At 44.9% G+C, this 27,057-nt stretch overlaps 1 protein-coding gene across 1 annotated transcript in view; it reads left to right on the forward strand.

Annotated features, from left to right (window-relative positions):
* Nucleotides 1-27,057, forward strand: part of FGFR3 (fibroblast growth factor receptor 3) — a 55,035-nt gene that overhangs the window by 10,552 nt on the left and 17,426 nt on the right. The window contains exons 2-4 of the mRNA XM_080622785.1: nt 11,380-11,643; nt 16,546-16,599; nt 22,442-22,611. Of these exons, the coding sequence (XP_080478911.1) occupies nt 11,380-11,643; nt 16,546-16,599; nt 22,442-22,611 (488 nt within the window). The remainder of the gene's footprint in view (nt 1-11,379; nt 11,644-16,545; nt 16,600-22,441; nt 22,612-27,057) is intronic.

Consider the following 27,057-nt stretch of genomic DNA (forward strand, 5'->3'; position numbering starts at 1 on the left):
AAATGTAAATGTTTGAAGTGGAGATTTTCTTCCCCTCTGTCCCCCTCCTCCCAGTGCATAGGAAATGAAGTGAGGACAAACAGGGCAGTCTTTGCAGGAATAACTTCACCCACTGCTTGAGCCTGATCATTTTAGGAGTGAGAAAGAACAGTTGGAGGAACAGCATGCAGTGTCTTGGGGCAGGCAGGAAGAGGAGATGGCCCTGAATTAGCCACCTGCCCTCAGAAAAGGAGTGGAGGGGCTGGAATGCTGTGGGCAGCTCTTGTTCCATTTGTGGGTGTGCACATCAATGCTACCAGGTAGGTACAAATACATGGGGAGGTTGACCAACCTCCTTCAGTGCCTGACTTTCAGACAAATCCAGCCCTGGAGTGGCTGCTGGGCTCATTTTTTGTCGCACATGTATTCTATCTCCCATAGAGAAGTGGCTGTATTATTCTCCCTTGGCTTGCCTGTTGCAATGACCATCCCTGCTGTCACAACAGCATCCATCTCAGACACTTGGGTGCTTGTTCTCAGAGAAAAGAAAGTGTTCCTGGTGGTGGGAGAGAAGGAAGGAAAAAGCTGAGAAAATCAGATTGTAAAGGATAGGGCAGGTGTACAGAAGTGGAAGGTCTCTGGTGCAGGTAGGACCAGCCATGTCCTGCTGCAGAACGCTGGAGAGGGCCCTCTGCAGAGGGCCTATGTTTCCTTACGGCAGCATTAAGATAGATGTGTATAGGGACATCTAACCTGCTTCTGGTAATACGGGAGCCTAACATAGTACAGTTTGTAGAAGATGATTATTTGGGGGCATTAAAACTGCTTGAAGGCAGCGGGAACCAAGACATGCATGACTTCCTTGAACTGTCTCTTAATTTATTACGTGCAGTCCAAACCCCACTGTAACAGATACGGTTGCAGGAGACCATTAAAAGGTCCGTTCTGGTGAACCCGATGCCCTGCTGTTGCTGCTGGAAATGATAAACTGCTGTGTTTGGGTCGGATGGTATGTGATGCCCTGTGTGTATGCGCGTATGCATGGAAGCTGGTAAGTCCTGCTAATTTAGGGATTGTTTTCCAAGTCTGTTTTCTATAACTTAGTAGACTTAATACAAATAAAGAACTGACCAAGTTTCCTGTGAGAAGCACAGAACAAATGCTAAGCGTGGGATTTGAACTCAGAAAGGTGAAAGCACAAATGTATACAGGAACAGCAAGTCAAACAAGCTGAAAAAATATTGTAAGGTTGATTTAACAGAGCAGTGAACTCAAAGCTGTCTAATCCCTTTAGCAGCCTTCTTTAAAGAGGAGAAATAAAGGAATTCTCAACATCTCCTTTTCTTTCGCTATCTCTCCCAACTAATAACAATAATAAGGATAAGACTTGAGTTTAGCACAAGGACAAAGTGTTGCAGCTTCAGTTAGATGTGCTTTCTAAATAACAAAACCCATTTGTCATTCGCGACTTTAGATTAAAGTGGATCAGGCTTCCCGAAAGGAGATTACTGTTAAACTTCTCCCAGCTTGGGTACCTGGCACCTAAATCTTGCTTGAGGCACTGAAATAACAGGCTTGGTTTTGAAAGATGCTGAGCCAGGTCAGGCTCTGCATTTAAATCGCTTCGGCACTCTCAAAATCTGGCTATTCATTTTGATGCCTAGATATGGATTTCTGGGCTTAATCACCAACCTTTGCATTTCAAATGTTTGACCTTTGTTTTCTTTACTAAGTACGCAGACAAAGCGGCCCCCAAATTGTTTTGTTTTTCCTTTGACACAGCTGGAAAGGGCCAGCAGAGAAGACTTGGAAGTTCTGTGTCTTATTACTGAGAAACAGGGATCTTTGAAAAATACCATTTTATGTTACTCAAGGGAAACTTGCAAAAAGGGGAATATTTACTCCTTTTCATTCACGTGAACACGATCCGCCATATATCTAAACCCCACAACCAGTTGGAAATAAACCCACCCAAACTACCCTAAACCTTTGCCCTCTCTTAATCCGTGTACAAGAGGGTGGGGTATTTTTTGAGATGTGCTTCCCCCTCCTGAAAGAGAGGCAATTGATAGGCTCATAAACAAATACCAAACAGTAAGTCCTAATCTCCGTATAGAGGAGCCTGACCCTTTTTATGGCGAGAGAGGGTAGAGGGAGGAAACGGGGCCAGGAGTTTGAGGTTTAATGCTTATTAAAGTTTTAGTGGGTGGGAAAATGCAACCAATAAATTTTGTTTAATGCCTCGACACTGGTGTTAGTTTTCACGAGCTGCATTGGAGGGCAGTTTTCATTTTGAAACTAGGACACTCGTAGTTGGAATGACAATTAATGGGGAGTGAATATGGTCCCAGTTGGAAGCCAGTTTTGTGAATAGCATGAAAACTCCCCCCATCTCCCGCCTTGGCTCCGGAGTGGGGTAGCTTCCGTTTTTAATTAGCAAACCAGGCAAAATTTAGCTCATTGTGTCTTTCTGCTCCTTTGGCCCAGTGGATATCTTGGATTTCTCCATCTTGCTGTCATGAGGCTGTTCTTTTCATTTTTCCCCTTCAGTTTTGGTGCAGGGAGGAAGGGGGGGCTTCAGGATACTTAGGATTAAAGTCATTGTTCGGGGGTATTTGCAGCCAGCTGCCTGCATTAAATGAAGATTAGAGGAGCACACATTAAAAGTGCAAGGGAAATGCAGAGGAGCTGGGATTTGGGAGCCGCATAGCTGTGAACCAAAGGGGAAAGGTTGGGGCTTTATGGCAGATTTCTTCTGATGCCATGTGATCTCAAAGCCCACTTCAGAAAAGCGTCACAAGTACCAGAAAAGCATCACAAGTAACTACCAGGGCCAGGCCTGCCTGGGAATTGTGAAAAGACCTTTGTAAAGGTCTTTGCACCCCTTTAAAGTTCATATGATGTAAAGCTAAACTTATGGGTCTTATGTATTGCTTAAAAAATCACCTACAAGAGCACTAAAGAGGTGGTGAACGTTTTGCTAGAATTCACTGAATAGCTGAAAACCCACCTGGAGGTCAAACCCCCAAAAGTAATGAATTTTTGAAGGATTTTAGGATGGGTGTAGAGGACGAGCCCAGAAGAAGTAACTCAAAGGAATTACTCAGCAATGCGTGCTGATTCTTTTAAGGATTTATTAGGAAGTTTTAAAGTATTTCCAAAAATTCTGTTTCTTTATGCTTTGTGGAACACTCACGTGTGTAATCCATCATTCTTGGTGCTAATTGCTTGGTACACGTTACCTACAAAGACCTGCTGGGTAACCTGGTACAGCAAAGCAGGAGGGATGGCATGGTGCACTGATGCTGAAGAGCATAGGTTTGGTCATAGGACTCAATCCACCTCCAGTGGAGGCCGGGAACAAGCTTTGCCCAGTCCATTGAGATGCTGGAAAGCCCTCAAGTCTGTGCCTCAGTTTCCATAGCTGTCTCCACTGGCTTTGGAAAGGGGTTGTGGCAGCTGCTTGCTTGTTGCAATGATGAGGTTTCTTGGACACCCTCAGGCATGAGGAGCAGGAATGTAAAACATCAGCCACTTTGTGGTGGGATCAATGTGTTGAGATCAAGCTGAGATGCCCCTGCTGAGCTGTGCAAAAGCTGGGGCCAAGTTGGCCACTGCTCTCCAGAGTCAGACACTAAAAGGATGGTGATCGATCTGCACAGTCTTGTGCTCCACCTAGGTTCATCCCAATGGGTGTCCTGTCACTCTGCCTTGGGTGTAGGGAGTGATCTGGTTTGACCACATTTGGCCACTGTGGTTGGGTGAGGAAGGCTGTGTAACATGTGGCTGCAAGGATGCACTCGCCCATGTGCCAGGCTGGGACTGGTGTCATCCCCACTGCAAGCCTGGGCTGCTGAGATGTGATAACAGCTCATTGCTGGCCCTCTCTTGAGTAAGGCACAAAGGCTTCAGCACTGGGACAGCAGGAACCATCTGCATGGTGGGAATCCTTGAGTTGATTCAGCGTGAACCAGGAACTCTTGTAGGACACGTGGAGCAGCACAGCGTGGGGACCTCAGCATCCCCTCGCTGCCTGGCGTCTCCTCCACTGCTCCCTGTCCTTAGGGACCATTGATGAAGTAGAGGATGTTTTATATCACTTCTTCTATTCCTGTTGAAGGAATGCAGAGTTGTGAGATAGGTAGATAGATACGGGTGGTGGTTGCCTTCCCTCTGGTGTTTTCAGTGGGGAACCAAGGAAAATACTTGATTGCACAGTCTTGCCAGATTTTAAGGAGAACTCCCCATCACTGCCTGTTCCCTTAGGCCAGCAAAGCCTCAGCCAAAGGCTGTCCCTGGGATGATCTCTGGGCTCTCAGCAGCAACCAAGGCTTTGTTTCTTTTGGGTTTTACATTCCCATTTTTGTTGGGTGTAGCCAGGAGACCCCTTTGATTCATTCCCTGTTGTGTTTCCTTTCTCTCCTCAGGGCTTTCCAAGTGCCACAAGGAAATCCTCCTGGCCAAAGTGTTTCTGTAACTGCTTTAGCTTTGTGGCAATTTATTTCTTCTTCTAACTCCCAGCATCTGAATTGGGTGATCTGAGAAAACAGTCCATTAAAAGGAGGATACTGTAGAGTCCTCATGAATCCTGTTTTCTACTTGGCCAGCGGAACAGAAAGCTAATTGCCAGTAGTAAATCCATTCAAAGGAGGGCTGGAGGGAGGGAGAAAAGCTAATATTCCTCCTTGAATGCCATTTAATCTCTGAAACCTTTCATGCAGATGTAAATTAGGATTTGCACAACAGAGTCAACAGTTGCTCCCCAGATAAGGCAGATTTGCAACATCTGCTTTTTCCATTCTAGAGGGTCTTCCAAAGTCGCAGTCGGGGATAGCCAAGCTAAACACTAGAGATTTTTTTCCCTCTCCTTTCCATAATCTCTTGTTTATGAAGCAAGCTTCATATGATAGAACTGAACCTGGTTATTGTTTTGCTAATTCGCTAGGAAAGAAGTTTGCTTTCCTCCTAATTTAGATCTAAAGTAAAAACCCCGCTGAGTGGTAATAGAGCGCAGCACACTTGTTGCATCTTTGGAAGCAGCGTTGTCTGGTAACAATTGCATAGGCCAGTGCTGTGGTAATAAGCAGTTTACCTTGCATTATTATTAGGAAAGCTACTTTTAAGTTTTTCCAGAACCAACCCTCCTCTGCCAAGGAAACATGCAACCAGTGAAAGATAAAGTGGCATCTTCAAGTGATGGAGGCAAACCCTTTTCAGGGATGGTTTCCTGAAGTCACATTCCCTGGTCATGGTTTAGGCTTTTACAGAGGCAACCAGATTGTTTTATTCTTGCTGTGGTATGAGCCCCATTGAGCAGGGTTTAGTGGTGGAACTGGCAGTCCTGGAGTAGCGATCGGACGTGATGATCTTAAAGGTCTTTTCCAACCTAGCTGATTCTATGATTCAGGGGAGATAACCCAGCTGAACACCCTTTCAGGAAATGATACTGCTTTGGCAAAGCATCCCATGCTGCTGTGATTGCCAGAGAGAGCCCCTTTGTCCCAGGATGGCTGCAACCTGATGCTGGGAAATGTGCTCTGAGAGGGGGCTTGACCTTGGAGGGGGAGAAAAGAGTGGAAAGAGAGAAGATAGGATATAGGTATTTTATATAATAGTTATATATCTAAAATATTAAAGACAATATCATAAGCATAAAATACTATATATCATGTTATGCATGTATTAGGTGTTACATTTTGCTGTGCTAGGCTAGTGATGTGCTTTTAGAGCAGCAGAGCCATAGCCAGGCAGGGATGCTGCAGAAAAGAGAGGATGCTTTGCATAAAGCACCACCAAAAATCCGCATATCAAAACTACCCCATCAGCTCCCACAGTGCAATGAGGGTATGTGGTGACTGTAGGCAAGCTCACTTTGCTGTGGGGGCCGCTCCCTTGATCTTATCTGCCCTGAGAAGGCAGGTACTTGGATAAACAGGCAATCCCATGATCTTATCATGTCCACCTCTCACAGGGCTGTTGCTCAGTGCAGAGCCTGGGGCTCGTTTGGTGGTTTCCAATATGCCCCCAGGGCCTGTCTGCCTCTAGGGAGATGGAGGGAACAGGGTCATGGCAGAGTGCTTGCAGGGAAGTGGCACTGGGGCCGCTTGTCATCCCTCCTGGCTGCTTTTTAAAGTAAGGCACATCCCAATGAATAGCATTTGGCAAGGGAAGTGTTTTATTTACCTTATGGGCAATGGGGGTTTGCTCTTCCTGGTGCAGAAATCCTGAGGCGAGTTGGGGAAGCAGCCCTGTGCCATAAGTAACCACATAGGTGTTGGGAAGAACACTGTTGTAGGGGGTGAATAATATATAGGCTCCTATTAATACAGGTGGGGCACTTACTTAAACTAAACCAGGGTTACACATGCATAGAGGACATGGTGCTGGTCTAAGTCTGTGTGCTGTTTGCCATCATGGCCTTGTTCACTGATGCTGGAGGTTTCTGTATCCCTCCAGCAATTAGCCACCAACTCAGTGGCCGTGCCTATGATCCTCTTGGGAATAGGATACCAGACACAACAGGAGAAAGCTCTGGCATGGTTGTTTCCCTGTGATCCTGTAATACATCCTGTCACAGTGGATTTGGTGCAATAAAATACATAGAACTAGGAACAGTTTTGAATTAACCTGAAGAGAGAAATAAATGGAGTGCTGCTATCTTGCTGCTTGTTAACATGCCAAATGCAGCTTGTCCAGCTTGAAAAGAGGAAAATATGATCCTCTTAGAAATGAGACTCTTATTCCATTCCAGCACTGGGCTCTGAAGCAATCCCAAAAAGCCTCTCTGGGATTGCCAGGGTTCAGGTGGGGTGAGGAATATCTTGCTGATAGTTGATGGAAGGTTATGTGCTTTGAGCCCTTTGTAGTGGGATGTTTTTGGTTGTGTGGTGGATGTGCCGCAGCTGCGGGATGCTCGCTGAAGGAGAAGGATGATGGTGATGCTCCCACCTGAGCACACCCTCGGGAGGCTCCCAAGTACTTTGATGTTTGGAAAAGCGAAATCATGGGAAGCTATTCCAGGAAGAAAAACACAAGTGAAGGGAAATAACTGGATAGAATGTCCTGGATCCAGGACTCAGCACTCTCCAACATGGTGTGGGTCCCTGGGGTCCCCCATCTCATAGAGCCTCTCATAGGCAGGATGGGCCTTCACTGCCCAGTAGCAGCCCCATGCTTTTTGACACAGGACATGGAAATAGTCTCTGACACCAAGGAGGGCACCAACCAGGCTCTAGGTTGGCTTGGAGTTTTGGGGGGCCATAAGCAGCCAATGAATGCCCATCACCCTCCACCTCTCTGTCCTTTTGTGCCTAAAATGTATATAACTGCATATCCCCCCCCAGTTCTTGAGAGCTGCTGCTTTACAACCAAAGTAAAACATTTCCAGGCTCAGCCAGAAACAAGTATTGATGTCTGAGAGGAGCAGACATCTGATGGAAATACTGACACACTTAAGCACTTGGAGCCGTGAACCACACAGAAAGTGAATTATCACTGGGATGAGCCAAGCAGCTACAGAGATGAAGTATTTAATCCTTATAAGTGAATACATACAGAAGTGTTTTAGCATTGCTGGGCCAGCTGCTTCTCATTGTAGAAGGTGCTTCTTGACTAGTTGCTACCTTTTTGCTCCTCTGAACAGCTTAAAATGTTTCTGTCTGTAGCATGTTTGCTGTGAGCATCAGTTGATAATGCTGCAAGTGCTGACCCCCATCAGAAGTGCTTCTTGGTGATTTTCAACTCATTGCTGCTTGGATTGAACTAATAAATGGTTGAATTTTAGTCATGTCTTGGGAGTCCACAGCCTTGATTGTCTGCTCCTCTCTAAGAACCTGCTAAAGCAGCAAATGCATTAATCCCTGCCTTGCTGTCAAGTGATGGAGTGGGTTCCTGTAATCCCTATGTGAATTTACTCCCAGTAATTTATCCCAATGTGTTGTGGTTTAACCCCAGCCAGCAGCTCAGCCCCACACAGCTGCTTGCTCACTCCCCCTGCAGTGGGACTGGGGAGAGAGGCAGAAGAATTAAAGTGAGAAAACTCATGGATTGAGATAAAGACAGTTTAATAGGTAAAGCAAACGCCGTGCACACAAGCAAAGCAAAACAAGGAATTGACTCACCACTTACCATATTCAGTCATCTCCAGGACAGCAGGGCTCCACCATGCGTAACCGTGACTTAGGAAGGCAAACACCGTGACTCCAAACATCCCCCTTCTCGACCCAGCTTTACATGCTGAGCATGGCACCATACTGTATGGGATATCCCTTTGGTCAGTTGGGGTCACCTGTTCCAGATGTGTCCCCTGCCAACATCTTGCGCACCCCCAGCCTGCTCACTGGTGGGGTAAGGAGCAGAAAAGGCCTTGATGCTGTGTAATCACTGTTCAGCAATAGCTAAAACACCCATGGCTTCTGCAAGTCAGTCTGATGGCTGGATGCTCGGCCTCAGAGGGAGCAAGTTCATGTCTCCTTGATGTCTTGGTGCCTCTTGTTGAGAAGTTGTTGGAAACACCAGCCACGTGCAGCTGGAAGGCAGGAAGGAGGCTGTGGGCTCTGGGCACCCAGTAGGAGATGTGAGTTCTGGTTCCCTGCTTCAAACTCCAGCTGTTCTCAGCCAGCAAAGAGATGAGACTATGTCCACTTTTGGATTTATCACCATATTTGAAACCTATGTGAGGAATAAGAGTAAAATTTCTTTCTCCAAGTCACAGTTGGGCAAAGCACTTAAGCACCTCAATGTGCATAAGTGCTTTGTGGAGGTCTCCAGTTTGGATCCTGTTTATTTTTTAAGCCATAAGCATATAAATTTAAGTTTGAAAAGCTGTTGAAAGAAGTGACGTTAAAATCATTAGTAACATTCTGCTTTTAATTCACCACTCTGTCTTTCTTGATACTACTCCCAGTGAGTAGGAATAAAGTCACTGGGACTGGACTTCGCATTTAAGTATCTTAAGGACTGAACTTTGTATCATGCTATCTGCTGGAGGGACTGAGAGCAGAGATGCTGAAGTAAAGTTGTCAGAAACAAGAGACGATGCTCCTTCCCACAGAAGAAGCTTCAGACCCCAGTCATTCTGCTCTGAGCCTAAAGTGAATTTCCTCTTCATTTCAGCATTCCCTAATAACGTTTTATAAAATCAGTTTGTCACTTTGTCATTAACCCAGGTTCAATATGGCTTTCAGAAAAGAGTGATTTCCTTTTAAATGGCTGAACAGTGCACTTTGGTTTGTACTTAGTCTGGGCTTGTTCCTGTTTGGTACGTTTGTGATACAAAAGCCAAAATACACAAGTCTTGATCATTTGGCAAACATCTTGGGCAGAACTGTGTATTTTGTATGGAGGGGTTGTGGAGCTGCATGGGGTTTGTTTTCCAGTAGATGAAAGTAGCAAGAGCTTCCATCAGAGTCAACAAGCAAAGGAAGATCAGTACCCATCGTGCTAGCGCAGAGGTGTATGCAGGGCTTTTTAATTGGTAGCCAAAGTTGGTACCATTGAAAGAAATCCTCATAGTCTAGAAGAAGGAAGAAAAAAACCTGAAAGGAGCAGTTAAACCACGATGTTTCTCAACCGTATTTTCCCGAAGGATATATTCTGATTGGGAAGAGGCCATGGGCAAACACTCGGTGTCTCAATAAGTGCTGGTCTGATAAGGAGATGCTGGGGCTCCATCTTCTTTTTCTTTTTACTAAAAATGTATGCTTTCAGGGAAAATCTGTTCATTACAAGGAAAAAACCCAACACCCTCAACCTTTGACTGCAGGAATACCACAACATTCTGGCCAAAACCTAAAATATTTCAGTTGGAAATGCTGCCAGGATATCAGAGCAAAAGTTCTTTGAAACCCCAATGAGTGTGGGCTTTGCCTCCTGTGAGACGATACCTCCCATGAAATACCACATTTTGGGGCCCCTGGGATTCTTCATTTCTACCCTGCAAGGCTATTGACTGAAACATTTTGATATTTATAACTTTTACATTTCCACAAGAATGAAAACCTGCTCGACAAGAAAAGCAATGCATTTTTCTCTTAAAAACGCTCCAACTCTTCCAATTAATGGCAGAAGAGCAGCTTGAAGCCAATGCCACATCCTCAGGTATTCAGAGCTGCTGTAATTACATTGGTTTCACAGTCAAATTGTAGTCTATGAATATGCTTAAGCTGCAAAATTAGGATCTCTATCTATATTGCATTACTATCAGAGATCAACTCAGGCCACCTGGATTGTAGGATTAGGTTCAGACTTACCTGTTCTGAATTACTTTTTACTTGCTAATCATGTAATCGTAGCATCAAAGTGCCTTCATTGTGGAATAGGATTCCACATGATACATATTGTACAAAACCAAGACTCTTCTGCCTAGTGGAGCATAGAGCCTCAGAGCTGGGGCAAGCCAGAAGATAGAGATGGGGCAATGCCAAGTGAAAATGTTGGTTAGCAAATACAAGGTGGGGAGAACAGCAGTCTTGCTGTTGATCTAGCTGATTTGAGGATAGCTGTATAGAGCTAATTCTTCCTTATCAAACTGGTAGAAAGGATAAATAAACCATTCAATGTCAAGAATGAGTTTACATGTCACTAAAATGAGCCTGAGGACCATTGAACACAAGAACCAGATTTTCAGCATGCTCCACATTCCTCCATGAGGAGACTTTTGAGCCTGAACCTTTCCTTGTGTCATTATCCTATAGTAAAACAGATTCTTCACCATGTGGCAGGGTTCACTGTCATCACTCTGGACCATCAGGAGCAAACTTCTGCAGCTGGTAGATAGACTGAAGAAATGGGGATTTAACCTTTCATGCTCAGTCTTTAGGTCTGCACTTCTTTGTTGTACAGAGAGTACAGCAGGGAGCTAGTGGTGGGTTCATTTATTTTAGCCATTCCAGCTTGCATCTTCTGTCCAGCCTTCCTCCTTGTTTCCTTCATCCCATAGAGCTTGCCTTTGGGCCACCCAGAGCCACTTGAGAAATAGGTTTATTCCCATTTCTCCTCATTGTATCCCCTCCTTCATGAGTCTTGCAGCAGTTGTGGACAGACTGAATTAGAAATAAAGAGATCCAGAGACTGCACTGTGAAGTTTGCAGCACACACTTAATATCTACCAGATCACCTCTCCATCCAACACTGGGTTTTGCAATGACCCTGCATAGAGGTCTGTTCTGTTTGTTGTGATGCACCTGGTGGGGTGATGGCCATGTTTTAGTTACTACAGGGTTGAAGCCATCCTTGTAGATCAGCTACTTGATTATGGTGTGCACAGCTGTCTTTGAAAGAGCTCTGGGCACATGGAAGCATCAGTCAGACAAACATAAGATACATTTCTTTTTTAACAGCTTTTCTGTTTTCTGACATCTACTCTTATTTACTCATTCCCATTTCTTTCTCCCTTTGCAGAATACTTGAGGAGCGAGACCGCCTTTCTAGAAGAGTTGGTGTTTGGAAGTGGAGATACCATTGAACTTTCCTGTAACACCCAAGGCTCTTCTGTGTCTGTTTTCTGGTTTAAAGATGGTATCGGGATTGCACCTACCAACAGAACTCATATTGGACAAAAACTGTTGAAGATAATCAATGTGTCATATGATGACTCGGGGCTGTACAGTTGCAAGCCAAGGCATTCCAACGAGGTCCTGGGAAACTTTACAGTCAGAGTCACAGGTACGTGCAGAAATACAGCTCTCTCAGTGACTTATTTATCCTTAATTTTGTGCCTCCACATGTTCAGCACAGCTGGTGCTTTGTGGTGTTTGTCCGTACTTGGTAGGTCTCTACCTCCCTGGTAACTCCTGGCAGTGATTAGGCTGACAAAACAAACCAATGGAAGAATGCTTGCGTGTCCATACCAAATGTTAAAGCTTGATGTTAGTACTGAGAGAGACTTAGAAACGGTGCGAGTCAGATTAAACCCCAAATCCCCCTTAACACTCAAATAGATGCAATGCTACATGTGCCTTTGAAGTCTTTTGTGAGTGAGCGAACTGCGGCTCAGGGAGGTTGTGACTTTTCCCACTTTATGTGACAAATCGGTGGCAAAATTGCATGTAAAAGCTGCAGGTTCCTGAAAACTGTTTCTCTGCTGTATCTGATAAATCTCTTCCCTCCATCCCAGTTATCACAAATTACTAATTTGTTTCTGAAGTAGTTTATCTGGAAGCTGTATATGTCCCAAAAATGTGCTTCATCAAAGGTACTTGTTGGAATTTGTATATTGCAAACGAGTGCTCTGTTAGCAAAGCACATGCTGTCATTTGCTCGGCTGTGTTTTCCGTGATTAGGGCAGAACAGCTACAAGCTGTCCAAGCCTGGATCACTGAACAGAATGTGCCAGAAAAATCTGTTGTTCCCAGATAGCTAATGGCTAGCCCTAAGATCGTCTCCGTGATTTCAGGCCGCTGCATTGGTAAATGGGTTCTCATCACTGAGAAAATAGAAAGCCTCCTGATCACGCAGATTAAAAGCCTGAATTTTCAGAAGAACTAACCCCTTAGATCTAAGGGTTTGAAAACTTTCCTTTGCCCTTGAACTGTTGGAGCTTCTTCAAGCATCCCAGGACAGTAGGTCCTTGCCTTCGAAAGTTGAGTTCTCTCAAAAAGTGAGGGGCTCTGTCGGAAAACCAAACACAGAGATGTTTGTGATTGTAAATCACATCCACCCCATAAAGGGCTTTCTCGTGCCAGAAATAGGATTTTGTGTGAGAGAATCAAACCATCATGAGAATAAAAGCTCGTTTCAGTGAGCCTCCACCAACATCTGCTTTTCATTGCATGTTACTGGAGATTGCTGTGAATGCTTCAAGGTCATATCAATTAAACGGTTAAAGGAGTATTTGGCCCTTGAAAGGCTTCCTTTAACTAGGTACGATTATTGGAACTATCCAAGGAACTGCAGGTTGTTAGAAATGTTACTCTCCCTTCTTTTTTTAAGCGACATTTAAATGCTTCTGAGTTCAAGGGGCAGCAGGGAGGCAGAAGAGGGCAGCTGGTTACACGCTCAAACGAAACAGCTGCCAGCCCCAAAAGTTCGTAAAGTGAGAAATTGTTTTTAATAGTGGAAGGGCTGATAATCCCCTGCTTTTAAAAAGTTTAAGCCCCTGTGTTTTTCCTCTTTGCTAATAATAGCTAATAACAGCTTAAGAACAAGCGAGTAACCTGAACCTGCTTTCTGACAGCATTATGAGTCTTTGATTCTATTAGCCCACTGTCATTACCACCAAAGTGCTGGTAATGTGGGAGTCTCCGTTTTAGCTGTCAGCAGCACTTGTTTTAAACTTTGAAGCCCTGCTTTATGTGGCAATAGTGGCGCCTCTCGTATGTGCAGATATTTCTTCATAATTAGTATTGATTGCAGCGAGGAGATGAGATTGTTATCAGAGGTTTGTGGTTTGTGTTCCCAATTCTTAAAGGTAACGCCAGCGGCTAGCTCAGGTATCTGATCGTGTGTTTATGTGAGTATCTGATGTTTGGGGCTGGAGTTGTTCTCTGCATTAAGCTGGTTTAAATCTGTACTAACAATCTGGAGTTGCTCTGATGTGTATTCTTAAGTGAGCAAAACTACCTGGGTGTATTCAGAATTAGCTGGTACGTACCTAAGTCCCATTTTGAGACATGCTTCCAGATTCTTCCAGGTGATCCTGCCCCTCTACTCTGCTCTTGTGAGACCTCACTTGGAGCATTGTGTGCAGTTCTGGTGTCCTCAACATAAAAAGGACATGGAACTGTTGGAACAAGTCCAGAGGAGGGCCACGAGGATGATCAGGGGACTGGAGCACCTCCTGTATGAAGACAGGCTGAGAAAGTTGGGGCTGTTCAGCCTGGAGAAGAGAAGGCTGCGTGGAGACCTCAGAGCAGCCTTCCAGTATCTGAAGGAGGCCTACAAGGATGCTGGGGATGGACTCTTCATCAGGGACTGTAGTGACAGGACAAGGGGTAACGGGTTCAAACTTAAACAGGGGAAGTTTAAATTGGATCTAAGGAAGAAATTCTTTACTTTGAGGGTGGTGAGGCACTGGAATGGGTTGCTCAAGGAAGTTGTGAATGCTTCATCCCTGGCAGTGTTCAAGGCCAGGTTGGACAGAGCCTTGGGTGGCATGGTTTAGTGTGAGGTGTCCCTGCCCATGGCAGGGGGGTTGGAACTGGATGATCTTAAGGGCCTTTCTAACCCTAACTATTCTATGATTCTAGGAGCATATCAGGATATTCCTATGTGGAGCTCTGAGTTTTGAGTCTAAAACAAATTGGCTCTTCCACAGTGACTCTCAGTGTGTACAGTGATATGCTTGATGCTGAAGGTAGAGCAACAACAGATTGAAGCTCACATTTTAGGGTCGATTAATAGCAAGGCTTGCTATCTTTAAAATGCCTCCCTTGACAGACATGGGCTTGCGTGTTTTGCTAGCTTACAGAAAGAAATGTACTGTCCTCTTAAAACCTGAGCACTTGAAGAGGATCAGAAATAGAGGCTGCATGCACAAACTGATCTCCAGCCCTGTTGGCAGAAGCTCCATTTCTGCAACCATTTCATGTACGGAACAGCCTTTGGATTTAGTGGCTGAGCAGCACGCCTGTGATGAGCATGACCTGCAGGCTGGTCCCAGCAGAAAAAGCTTTCAAAATATCCAAGATTGAGCTATTCAAAACAGCTGACTGAAAAAATGAAGCCTTTTTCCACTCATAATTAAAGGTCTTTTGAGAATAGCATTTAGCAGCACTTGTTTATGCAAATAGTTGTCAATGTCTGACAATAGGTTTACTATTTTAGTAAATGATTGATGAATAGCTTACAAATTTTCAGTCACCTTCTGAAAAAGGTTATGTTTTAGTAACCTGAACAGGACAGTAGCTCTAACCATGGGATATTTGGTCTTAAATCCTAACCTGCACCTCTCACCTGAAACGTGAACAGAGTCAAAGTCTCTTCCCTCAGCCTTGTGGAAACGTATTTGAATTGGTTTAAAAATTGATTCAGCTCTTCTGGTCACGATTGGTTCATTGAAATCAGAAGTAAATGATAATCACATGTTAATACATGGATAACCAAAGCTGAGAGTGCAGGGCTGAGAATGTGCTGGTTTCTCTGTCGATGCTGGTGGGGATTTGGCTGGGTTTCTGCCTTCCCCAGGACTTGAGTAAACTGCTGGTTCAGCCAAAGCTCCTAAACATCCTCTTCACTTTCAGCAAGCCCCGTGGCATTTCCCTGGTTCTGCTGCCAGCAGGACCTCAGCTGGGGGTTTGCAGTTAGATACATGCTGCAAGTCTTCCTTGGGACTTTGCCAAGGAGAAGGTACAAAGCCCAGTGCGCCGCTACAGCCTATAGAGATGGTTCCTGTGTTACTTCCTCCTGTAGATGATGAATACATCTGGACAGTCCTTTCAGATTCTGCAGAGAAATAGTATTTGTTGTTACCTTTCCCTTTTGGTTTTTCTCTCTGTCTTCCCCCTTTCCACCTTCCTCTCCCCTTATTTTTACCTCAACTGAGCTGGTCAGAGAACAGCAGAAAACTCAAGTGCAACTTGAAGGAGGTTCTGCCTGGCATGGTCTGAAGTAGTGCTTTACGTTTCTGGCCACATGTTGAAGACTCAGAGTTTCCTGGTTTCTGGTGTTTAAGGCCAAGTTCTTCCACCACTGTCTCAGCATATAAAGGCTGCTGGATTGCTAGCATTTTGCCTTTATTTAAAAAAGACATTCCTGGAGATTATATGAAGTCAGTGGTGCTAAATCTTCCAGACACTGAGTTGTACTAAATCGTGTAAACTAAGTCAAACACTAAGCTGCTATTTGATAATGGGATTTACATTTATAGTAGTCATTTGTTTGGGTGGGAAGAGGGACTGAGACTTCATTGTGGACAGCTTGGAGAAGGTGAGATGTTAGACCACATTAAGAGAAACAGATCAGTATGTTTTGGAGAGATGCAGATGTTAACCTGTAATCAGTTACTACCTTGAGGTGCCTCTGTAGGAGGAATATAACTGGAGGGAACTGCTCATGGGGTAGCCATCAAAACGTCGATCGAGAGAGAGGTTTGGCTGCAAGGGGAGGTTTTAAAAGCTTTAGTCTGAATGGTTGAGCAAGGAGTTAATAAAGGGAGACGTGGCAGGGGTGTATTGAGGTAAAAGTAAAATGCAGGGAAAGTGAATTAGAAATGCTGACCTGTCATTTTGAGACTTGGTGGAATAAAATGTCTTCAGAGTGAATGCTCGAGGGGAAACAAAAGTGGGGGAGAGCTTGTTCTGCAGAAAGAAACTTCCCTCTTGGAATTGCTTTTGTATTTATGAGAAGAGCACTTGACACAGGGAGAAGTGTTTGGCATTGGACCCTGGTCTCTGGTGGCAGAACACTGGCAAACTCATGACACCTCTCTCCCAGTTCAGTAAGCTCCTGGCTAGTTGACCCTCCCAGCAGCATGGGAGGGACGGGCTGGTGGAGCTGCAAGGAAGGCTGACCCATCAGTGGAATGTCCTCCCTCGCTGGAGCCCACCATGGCACCAGCAGCCTTGTCAAGCATGGTGTCCCTGCATGCCATCCGCTTTCTGCTTCACTTCTATCTCTTTCTCCTCCTAGATTCCCCTTCATCGGGTGATGATGAAGATGACGATGACGAGTCAGAAGATACAGGTAATTTGGTTTTCTGGCATACAGAGGCCTTTTCTTTCAAAGCAATGTGGCTCCGAAGTGGAGCAGCTCATCCAGATGTTCACCTGGTCAGATATGCTCTTTCTCTGTGTTGAAATCAGTGACCGTAGGATGGTACCATGATGATGCTTATCTAAAAAGTTAGAAATAGCGGCCAGAGTGGTACTGCTGCTGTGACATCCAACAGCAGCAGCAGTGTGATTTGTTCTGAGACCTGATTCTGCTAATCTGACTCGATGAGCTGGTGTTTATAAATTCTCCTTGAATATAAACCCAGACAAACCTCCTTATCTTTTTTTATCTTCACTGACTTTACACCAGTTTGACACCATTGCAAACCTTCACCTGCTTCATTTTTAGCTGGTTTGATTCTGGTCCTTACCAGCATCTTGGCTGGAGTCAGAGCATAAAACTTACTCTATCCAAGAGCCAGATTTACTTATGCTGTAGGCAGGAGCAACCACTTTGACTTTACTGCCTTTTTCTTTCACTCACATAGGAAAGGGAGCCCCAGGATGGAGCCTCTCAGTGCTTTTACTCTGAATCTCTTTCAGTCCCAGTGCTTGTTTCTTTAAGCGCAATGGCATTAATCAGGATCATTACATGCTTCAGAGGCGTTAGTGTGGTGTTTTATTATGCTCTTTATATTTCTGCAAAGTGAGCTGCCTGTGTGTATGTGTTTTCAATAAATAAATGTCTTGCATTTGAACTCCCAATCAGCTATGTACATTGGCAGAAGTTCAACATGACTGGAAAGTTTCTGCTGCCCATAGCATTGGACATGCAGGACTCTTTAAAACAGGTCTCCTACTGTAATAAATTCATAGCATATAGCTGTGTTGTGCAGTATGTGGACAGCAGTGGTGAGTTACGGTGCCAGGCGACCCATCGGCAGCAGTTAGTGGTTTTCTGATGGCTTCTAATTAAGGGCTGGATTCTGCAAGGTAACGGGCACCTTTGCAGAAGCGTTCAGTGCTCCTGATGCCTGCTGAAGCCTGGTAGAGGCATAAGGAGGGTCAGGTTTGGTCCTGCAGGATTTGTTCCTGCTGCAGAACAGGTTCTGATGAGCACAATTAATTGTTCTGTACTTTTTATTATGTGGTTTGTAGCAAACTCTATCTCTTAGCAACAGATATCAAAAGCCATCAGCTGGTTTACGGTACAGAGAGACACGGTTTTCTCCACTGAAAAGGAAAACACACGTTTCACCACATGTATTTATAGCCTGTATTCTGGGTCTTCTTGACTTTGAGGCTCTCTCTTTTTTTAGACCTGAAGGTAACGGCTTGTCTTTGCTTAAAGGTCTTCTTATAAAAAGTTGGATTCTCTTCTACTTTAAAAACCGTTCATCAGCTTAATATGCCAGCATGGTGAAGCCTCAGGGCATGTCATGACATGGATGTGCTTTATGTTGCTTTGTTTGACGTCAGACCCTCCACTTAAACAACTTCTCTTGAGTCTGGGGAGCTGTGTTATTAACCCTGACACCACCACTGTGGGACAGTCCACAGGGGCTGCAGGACCATCCTGGGCACATGGGTATAGCCAGTGCCATGTCCTGTGAACAGCCCAAAGATCTATGTCCTCCATCTCTTGTGGCTAAAAGATACCCTAATAATGGGGTGTATGGGCCTCTGCTTGGCCGTCAGACATAGCCATGGTCAGTAGTTAGAGGAGTGAAGGCAATGAACATACTTTCATGCAAAAGAAAAATGTAATCAATAGTTGTTCATATTTAGTGGGGGGCTAATCTATCCAGGGCTGGCTCATTGCCTTTTGCCATATTGCATGTCACTGAATAAAAACTTTGTTTCCTGGCCCCTTGTGGTGAGAAGTTAATTTTCTGCTTTAATTGTGTTGTTCAAGAGAGTTTCTTATCCTTGTATCTATAGAGAAGAGCTTGGAGAGCTGATTCCAATAGCACCATGAGTTTAAAGCTAATCTCATTAATCTGGGGGGCTTGACCCAAAAGTGTTGATTAACTTGAGCTGAAATAGCAGAGCAAGAGAATGAGAGGAAATCTGTCTTAAAAGAAATCAATATTTGGTGCAAAACCTCTTGGAGAGCACATAGGCCCTCCATGTGGAGTGCCCTGCTCTGCTCACCCTCCTTCAAGCATCCTCTCTGAAGGGCAGCATAGAAACAGGGCATCCCTTAGGGGTGGGCAGCAGAAAAGAAGAAAGAGGAACTTGAGCAGCTTCAAATCATTGGACTGTTTGTTGCAGCCTTGTCACAAACCGCGCTCTGCCTTTGCAGAAAGAGGCTTTCCAATACCTCTGTTCTCTACAGCTGTATTTCCTGGCCCTGAAACAAAAACAAAACACCCTTTTCACACACTGCTCTTCTGCCCCAGTGCTCCCTACCCGCCTGTATCTGTTTGTTTGGAGCCCCCGCTGCGTAGCCCCAGCATGTTCAAAGAGCTCCTATAATCTCCAATTAAATCTGGCTGTGTACTCGGAGGTGTCAGCTGGGGAAATTACACAATTAGGGTTGATTCTGTCTGCCACAGAATTTTGTGGCAGCTCCTAATTGCTAAATGAGTGCTCGGCTGTATTAATTATTCCAAGTATCCCTCTCATTTTTTTTTAATTGGTCATTCCAGTCGGATGGGTGGCCGGTGTCTTTACCGAACAAAATGGACTGTGTCGGGTTTAGTGTTTGATGATGGGAAAGAGCCAGTGATAATGTTTTTCAGGTCCCTTTTCTTTTCACACCTGCACATGCAAAATCACTGCTTGTAATTAATTTAGAGAGAGCGGGTCTAGAAATCTTTCCTGTCTTTCATCCTTCCTCCTTTCTCGCTGCTGAAACTCTCTGGAGCTTTGCAAGCGTTGCTTGAAAAGAAGAGTTAGCAACATTTTCACCCCCTTAAAAAGTGGTAATGAAAGGACTCTGGGGGCACAGCAAACCGAAAGCAGTGATGTTTTGTTCGCTGCTCCTGCAAGTGAGAACAAAGGCACTGTTTTCAATGCACAGACACTTTCTTCCAGTTCCAGTTTGACTTGAGAATGATGCTCTGATTGTTTGAAGCTTGGCACATCAATCCAGGGGTGCCCAGCTCTGGCAAGCCCTGAGTTGCATGGAAGAGCACCCAAACGAAGGGAAGGCACTTGGGGAAGAAGCAGTGTCTAATTGCAGGAGGGAGGAGTGGATCCTGCCTTTGCTCCATATGGAGAATATCCCCAGCTGGAAACTTTCCTGCTGCTCTCTGATGCCTGATGGCAAAATCCCTCTTGGCTTCAGTGACAACATTTGCAGCCAGTGGGTTGATGGGACTCCTGTGAGATTCAAGCTCATCTTTTGAGTGAGAAAACATAGTGAAACTTCACCCTGCAGCACACGCAGCCAGTGTGGAAAGGGAAAGACTCCCCAAAAGGACAGCACAGAGGAGCACAGTCCTGGTGGGGCGGCTGTGTGATCTAGTTACATCCCCGTGCCCGGGTGAGTGTCACTGACACCATAAAATGGGATTTATTGTAGGCAGATATGTTAATCAAACAACAAACAGCAGGTTATTTGGCTGCCCTTAGCAGCAGAGAAGAGGGGCTTTTCCATCCGTGCCTGGCCTTTCCCTGAACTCTATCCTGTTCAGCCCCGTTAACCTCCTGTAAAGTCTCTGGGAAATCAGGGTGCGTTGCCAAAAGGAAGCGTTGGGATAGAAAATAGCCCATGCTTCAGAAACCTAGGACCAGATGTCTCCCAACATGGTTTCTGCAGCTCCCTCCTCTTCAGGCTTCCCAACACCACCTCACCTCCTCCAGATTCACCCCCCTGCTGCTGCCTGGGCTTTCACCCAACCTTTGCTTGGTTTCTTTTCTTGGTTTCTTGCTCCTTTTCCCAACGTGTGTGGTAGCAGCATCTTCCCTTACCATCAAGACCTACTGTTTATGGCTTTCACCCACTCTTCTAGCATTTTTTGGAATGTTCCCATTCTTGTGCAGTTCTACCAATATTTTAAGCTCAGATGTTGGAAGGTAGATGGCAACATGATGTCCAGCTTTATTTAGCCCACATTACTGTGTAGCATTTGAAGGCCCTCCTGGATGTGCTGTGTGTTCATACCAAAGTTTATAGAGGGATTTGCAGGAACATGGGAACTGCAGGGATTCCTCTTTCTGATTGGTTTGTGCCAGCCGTACTGTTTCAGTGCCACCCTGGCAAGAAGAGGTATGAAAGAGATGAGACATGAGAACAGTGTTCCCAGCAGGGCCATCTCCAGCAAATGGAGAGCCTCCTGAATGTAGCTCTTGACATTCCTCATGGCTAGGTGGGCTTTACAAGAGGCCATGGGAAGACAGGGTCATGTGGAGGAGCTAAAAATCAATGGGTGCATGGATTGCTTTGGCTGAGCTATGTGGCCTTGCCTGCAAAATCCTTGGAGCTAAGATGCAACAGGAACCTGAGTGGGGGACATGGGTTACTTAGACCAAGGTGGGTCATCGCTGACTTACCTGGAATGGCAAAGGGATGGGTCTTGTGGAGCCAAGCACATTGCGGCTAAGTTAATCGGGGAGTGCTGGAGAAAGAGAACAGCTCAGGTGCATCTCAGAGGGATGCAGCAAGAAGGAAAACTTTGTACACCCCTGTCATCAAGGGGGAGGGGGTTGCAGAGGCTTCAGAGTAGCACTGAGGTGGGGCTGTGATGCTGGGTGGTGAGCACCTCCTGAGCATCGTCACTGCTGCAGGAGAAGCCAGCACTGATGCTTTCCCAACAGCTTTGGTGGCCATCATGTTTTCCATAGCAGCTACTGAAGGACCAGCACCTTCAGTTTGTCTTGGCCAGAAGCACACAGGTGTCTCTGACTGGTGGGTTTGGGTACTCTTGTGTCTGTGTGTGCTTCTTTCCCATCTGGAAGAGAGAGTCAGTTACGACCTGACCAAAGCTTCCTCTTTGCTGTTTTGCAGCCCAAATGCTGTTTGCCTCCATCTCCCTTTGGCCTTGGTGTGGAGCACAGAGCTGGGGGGGGGCTGGATGTGGCCTTCTGTGTGAGAGGGGAAGCATCCCACATGCAGCTCTGCAGTGTTTCCTTAAGCAGAAATGAAAGCTTGGGAGGCTGTTAAAAAAACTTTCTCTTTCTTTCTTCCCAGTATAATGAGTTTGCTGCTGCCTTAATTTGGAGTGAATATGTAATGTTTGTAACATAGCCAAGAAACATCACTGTTCTTGAGGCAGATTATAAAAAGTATCTCATGCTAACACTGGTGTTTTAGAAGAGCTTATCCCTGTTCAAGGGTAACATGAATCTTTAAAACTAAAATCACTTGTACTTATAGAGCATAAACATGATAAACCAGTTTGGCACTGGCTGGTTTTCTTCTTTCCTTCCCTTAAGGAGGCTACGTTTGTGCTCGCTGAGAAGCAGAGTTTTCCAGTGCACTCAGCTAACGCTTTTTCCCTGCTCCCTTGCTGGCCCATCAACGTGTTTGTGCAGTTCCAACATCTTTCTGCTGTTCGTTTCTTAGCTACCATTGTCCCCGAAGGTACACCTGTATCTTTTTAAACACTGAGGCTAAACTGTCATCCTGATCTGGGATAATTCTACCTGTTGATTTAAAAGCAGCTACTCTAGATTTACACTGGCATTAGTGAGACAAAAACCTGGTCATGAACCTTTCATCACAAACCTAAAATGCAAACACCCTGTCTATGTCTATGAGAGTCATTTAGCTGGAAAACATTTCTGTGTCATTTATCTTAACTGCAGCAGGTAGCAATTTAACTGTCACTCCGCGCATGCCAAAGCCGCCTCAAACGCATCTGCTCACCAGCTGATATCCTCTGTGGCAGAAACGGGCCTGTTCAACTTGGCGTTTCCTTCCTCAGGTGTCCCCTTCTGGACCCGGCCAGATAAGATGGAGAAGAAGCTGCTGGCAGTTCCCGCCGCCAACACCGTTCGCTTCCGATGTCCGGCGGGTGGAAACCCAACCCCTTCCATCTACTGGCTGAAAAATGGCAAGGAGTTCAAAGGAGAGCATAGGATTGGGGGCATCAAGGTAAGGCCTTGGCCTGGATCTCTTTCATCAGCAGTTTCCTACCAGTAGAAAATTGTATTTCACAGGAATTAATGTTGGTACGTATGAGAACACGTGTGGGGATGGAGTGGGGGTGCTTCTTGCAGCCTTAGCAATTGCTCAACACAAAGGGTTAAAAAGGGCTGCTGTCCCTTGGGATTGAAGGCTAATTCCCTCTGGGTTTGTCTACAGTGACTGTTCAGTGAATAGGTAAAAAAGAGGCTGGGTTTATGGTTGCGTTGTGAGCAATGATGAGAAAACAGGAGCACAAACTTCTTTCCTAACTTCTGGAGATCAGCCCAGTGTGTTGAGACATAGCTACTCCCGGCTTTCCAGGCTTTCAGCGAAAACTAACACGGCATCCTTTGAAGGTGTAGGAGGACCTCACCAAAGAGCTGGGCCATCGTGCTGGTGGTCATTAACATTCTTGTGGTTGAAATCACTGACCCTTGGTCAAGTGTTGGAATCCCTTGTAGCCAGAGTAATAGCATCTGCTCCTTGGCTGCTTTTTTTCTCCCTCCTTGCTTTCTACCAGGAGATGTTCTGGAAAATGCTCTGGCTCATGTTTATAGATAGAGCTAAGGGATACAAAAAACCACAGCACTCAAATTATTTGATTAGCCAGAAGTTTCTGTGCTACTGGATATGACGAATTGTGGCAGGATTTTAACAGGAAAATCAGTTCTTTGATTTTGTTATTGTTGTTATTACTTTGTCCCTTGAGGTCACAGTCAGGCTCCTTTATGGCTTTATTTGGGAAGAATAAAACTGGCAGCAGCTGATTATAACAAAAATCGGTACCGAAAGAAGGACTCCTGAGCAGTGATTTTTGCCTGCACTCGGCCAGCCCTGGCATATCCCTGGGCTACTAGTAAGGAAAGAAGGTGATTTTTAGCAAGGCACCTTCATCAGTACTCTGAATATCCGTGTGCTGATGCCTACCGCATCTGTAGCATTTTGAAAGGCAGCTAGGCATACCAAGTGTGCCGGGCTCCAGAAACCAGGACAGGATTCAAAAAGTCTTCCTTCCCCACAGTTTTGGGCTGTTTCTTTCCTGTTAGCTCAGACCCATTCCTGAAAGAGCCTTTTGTGATTGCTTCAGTGAAGCCTTTGAAGCTCCCTCCGCAGTCCTTTCCCTGCTCCAGCCTGGATGAGGCTGAGGACATGCTCAGGTTTGGATCTTCTGGAAAGTTAAGAAGGGAAAAGGAGCGGGGAAGCAACTCCTGTGGGTAAACAGCCTTTCAGCAGATAGCATTCACAAAGCACAGGCATCTTTTACTAATTGCAGGCGGTGAGGATCATCATGAAGTGTTTTCAGGCTTGCGTGCACCGATCAAATGGCTTTTTACAAAACTATGTGACATCAGCTGCACTAAATTATGCTTGCAGAATCAAATCTAAAGCTGAAAGCAATTCCCCATCCCACTTCCCGGTGGTTTTAATCTATCGTTGAGTTTAAATTGACACATTTCATCCTCTGCAACACGGTAGTGAGTCTTCGGCATTGCTGTGCTTTGTTTCTCTAGGGGCACCTTCAGCAACAAGCCAATGCTTAAAAGAGCTATTGAAGGCAATGTCAGGCCAATTACAGCAAGATTGGTTTAAGCTCTCTATCTGTCTAGGTGTAGTTCTTTGTCCTTTTCTTAATATAAAGACATCTTTCTCTCTCTGTAAATTTCCTTCCCTTATTTGCTTGTTTTCACTCTTGAGCCAGGGTTAGAGGTAAGTAGTCTAATGTAAGCTTCATCCAGTATAAATATACTGATAGATATCAGGTGAGATTTGAACCAGAAGAAGAAATTGAAAACCTGCTCAGTATCTCACGCATTTAAGGTTTAAATTCCCTGTTACACCTTATCTTCATAACAGGATTAGGCAGCTTGAAAAGAATGGGCAAGATCCAGATTTGGCAGAGTTTGGTTGGCTTACTTCATCTCAAGATCTGGTCTTAACCCAGAAATCCTTGAGCTGAGATTGTTCTCATTTGTTTTCAGTGTGTGGAAGAGTTTCAGTGTTGATTGTGAAAGGTCTGTGGTCACCAGATGAAAGCTGACCACTCTTCCACTTCTACCTCTTGCAAACTGGATTTAGATCCGTGTGACTGCTTGGTGTAAAGCCTGCAAGAGAGAAGGGCGAGTGTTGAAAACATAAAGTGCAGGCTAACCCAGTTCTGTTACAGTTCATCCTTAACTGATAAAGACAAGAAATTCATATGACTTATCATATGAAATTTCCCAAAGAGTATTAATGGTTAAATCCTTGTTGGAATCTCTAATATCGTAAGCCTGTGTGTGTTAAATGACCCTAGAAGGGAAGATTGAGGGGGAGGGGAGATAGAGGATTATCCCTTCCCCAGACCATTGCACTGACTTGCATACCAGTCTGGCAAACACAGGCTGAGGTTCCAAGTGTGTCTCCAAGTGTTAGTTTCACAGGAGCCAAGAATGACAACACCAAATAAACCAGAGGGATTTCCAGTATCTCACCCAATTGGTTAATGCCTGCACAAAGTCACTTCATGTTTCTCATGTTCTGTCAAGTGTGGTGACTGTCCTAACTTGCGAATGCGCCTTTTTATTATCCTGTAACTGTAGATGCCAGTCTCAAACTTAAAAAAACCCAGAACAAACCAACAAATAAAATAATCTTCTTGCTCCTATAAGAGTTTCCAAACAGGTTCTTCCCCATAGGTCTGTGTCCCCCAGGTTCTCCTCTCCGTTCAGAGTCCAATGTCCCCATCACAAGCCTGGCAATGAGAAGGGCTTTGAAAGTGTTATGAAAGCATCTTTGGAAGTGCATCCCTAAGTAAAACTCCTAATTTGGACCTGATTTTATAATGCAGGTCAGACTAGGGAGTCATCCATGTACCTGGAGCCCTAGTTCTTTGGAGTAGCTCCTAGTGGTTCCAAACGCAAGTGCTTTGCAATGCTTAAAAGTGGGTTAGAAAAAGTCTTTTAGGCACAACTATGAGACAAGCCAGTATGGAAATAAGCCACAGAGCAGCCACAAATTTGCATTGAAACTTCCTTGACAGTCTGGTATGTTCAGCTGTGAACTCAGGGTCTAGGTTCTCTGTTCTCAGAGCTCCTTTTTCCCTGTAATTGCCATGCTGTTACAGGGGGACATTGCATTACAAAAAGTGGAATGTTGGTTCAGCATTGAACTTCATCTGTGCTGTCCTGGGTGGGCAAAGAGTGCAAACAGACCTGACCAGACATCTGCAATAACCAACATTTCTGTACAGACTTTGCCACAGCCTCCTATTTCCTATAACCTGAAATTAAATGCTGTATTCAGCAGTCTCTGAAAAGTGGGGTGCTCAGCAGTGCTCTTTTCAGGGAAGCAGAGATTTATAAAGCTTTGTTAAAATGACTTCTGCTTGCCTATCTTGCAACTAAGCTGTCTAGTCATAGAATCACAGAATGGTTTGGGTTGGAAAGGACCTTAAGATCATCCAGTTCTAACCCCCTTGCCACGGGCAGCGACGCCTCACACTAGCTCTATGGCTTTTAAACATTCTTTTTGTAAAATTCTGGCTTTAATTGTGACTTGGCCCTTTAAAGGAAAGCATGTGGATGCAATTTATGTGTAGCTTAAGAGGTTAAATGACTTCATATTAGAGTTCACCTGCTGCAGCAAGAAAACTCCAGGAGCAATTACACCCTTGTTTTTTCCATCAGCCCTTGACATTCTGTAGCACAGCATTATTGTAATCTCCTGCTTCTGTGTCCTTGGAGTCACCTTCAAAATGTTTAGTGAAGCTAGGTGTTCTGCTCTGGGCAGCCAAAGGCCTTCAATTAATATCCAGAGGTTTTGAGAACTTTCGTATGCTATGCATCCTAAAATCATCTTTGTTACTGTTGGTTGCTTTCTGTATTAATTCAAGATTCGCTTTCCATATCTGTTATATCCTTTATACTCATTAGAAACAAATGTTCTAGCTGGGATCACAGGGCAGCCGGTCAGAGTGGAGACCTGGGTTGTGCTTTCCTTTCTACTACTGAGCAGCTAACAACTCTGGACCTGAGCCACATCCAGAAAACCAAGCAGTATAAAACTTGGTGCCAAAATAGAAGGGCTGACCAAGCATCCTAGGGACCAGACTTGAGGCTGGGCATGTTTCCTCCTGTTCTTTACAGGGATTTTAGGGGACTAACTCAGTTGTAGGCATTCATTTCTGCTCAGATAGATGCCATGACCTGTTGCTTCCATAGCACGCATCTTTAAAATATGTTATAGATGCAGTAGTGGATATGATTTTTCTTTGTAGTCATCTTATGGATTATATGTAGCGGTTGGTAAAGACCTGCTGATGACAGTACAATATTTTAAGCTGACAAAGTCTCTGGACCAGAGTGGTCTGACAGAGGGGACCAGCAGATCAGAGTTAGCTGATGCTTTCTGTATTCTAATGAGAAGTGCCACGTT

The sequence above is a fragment of the Psittacula echo genome (assembly GCF_963264785.1).
Source record: "Psittacula echo genome assembly, chromosome: 1".
Lineage (NCBI taxonomy): Eukaryota > Metazoa > Chordata > Aves > Psittaciformes > Psittacidae > Psittacula > Psittacula echo.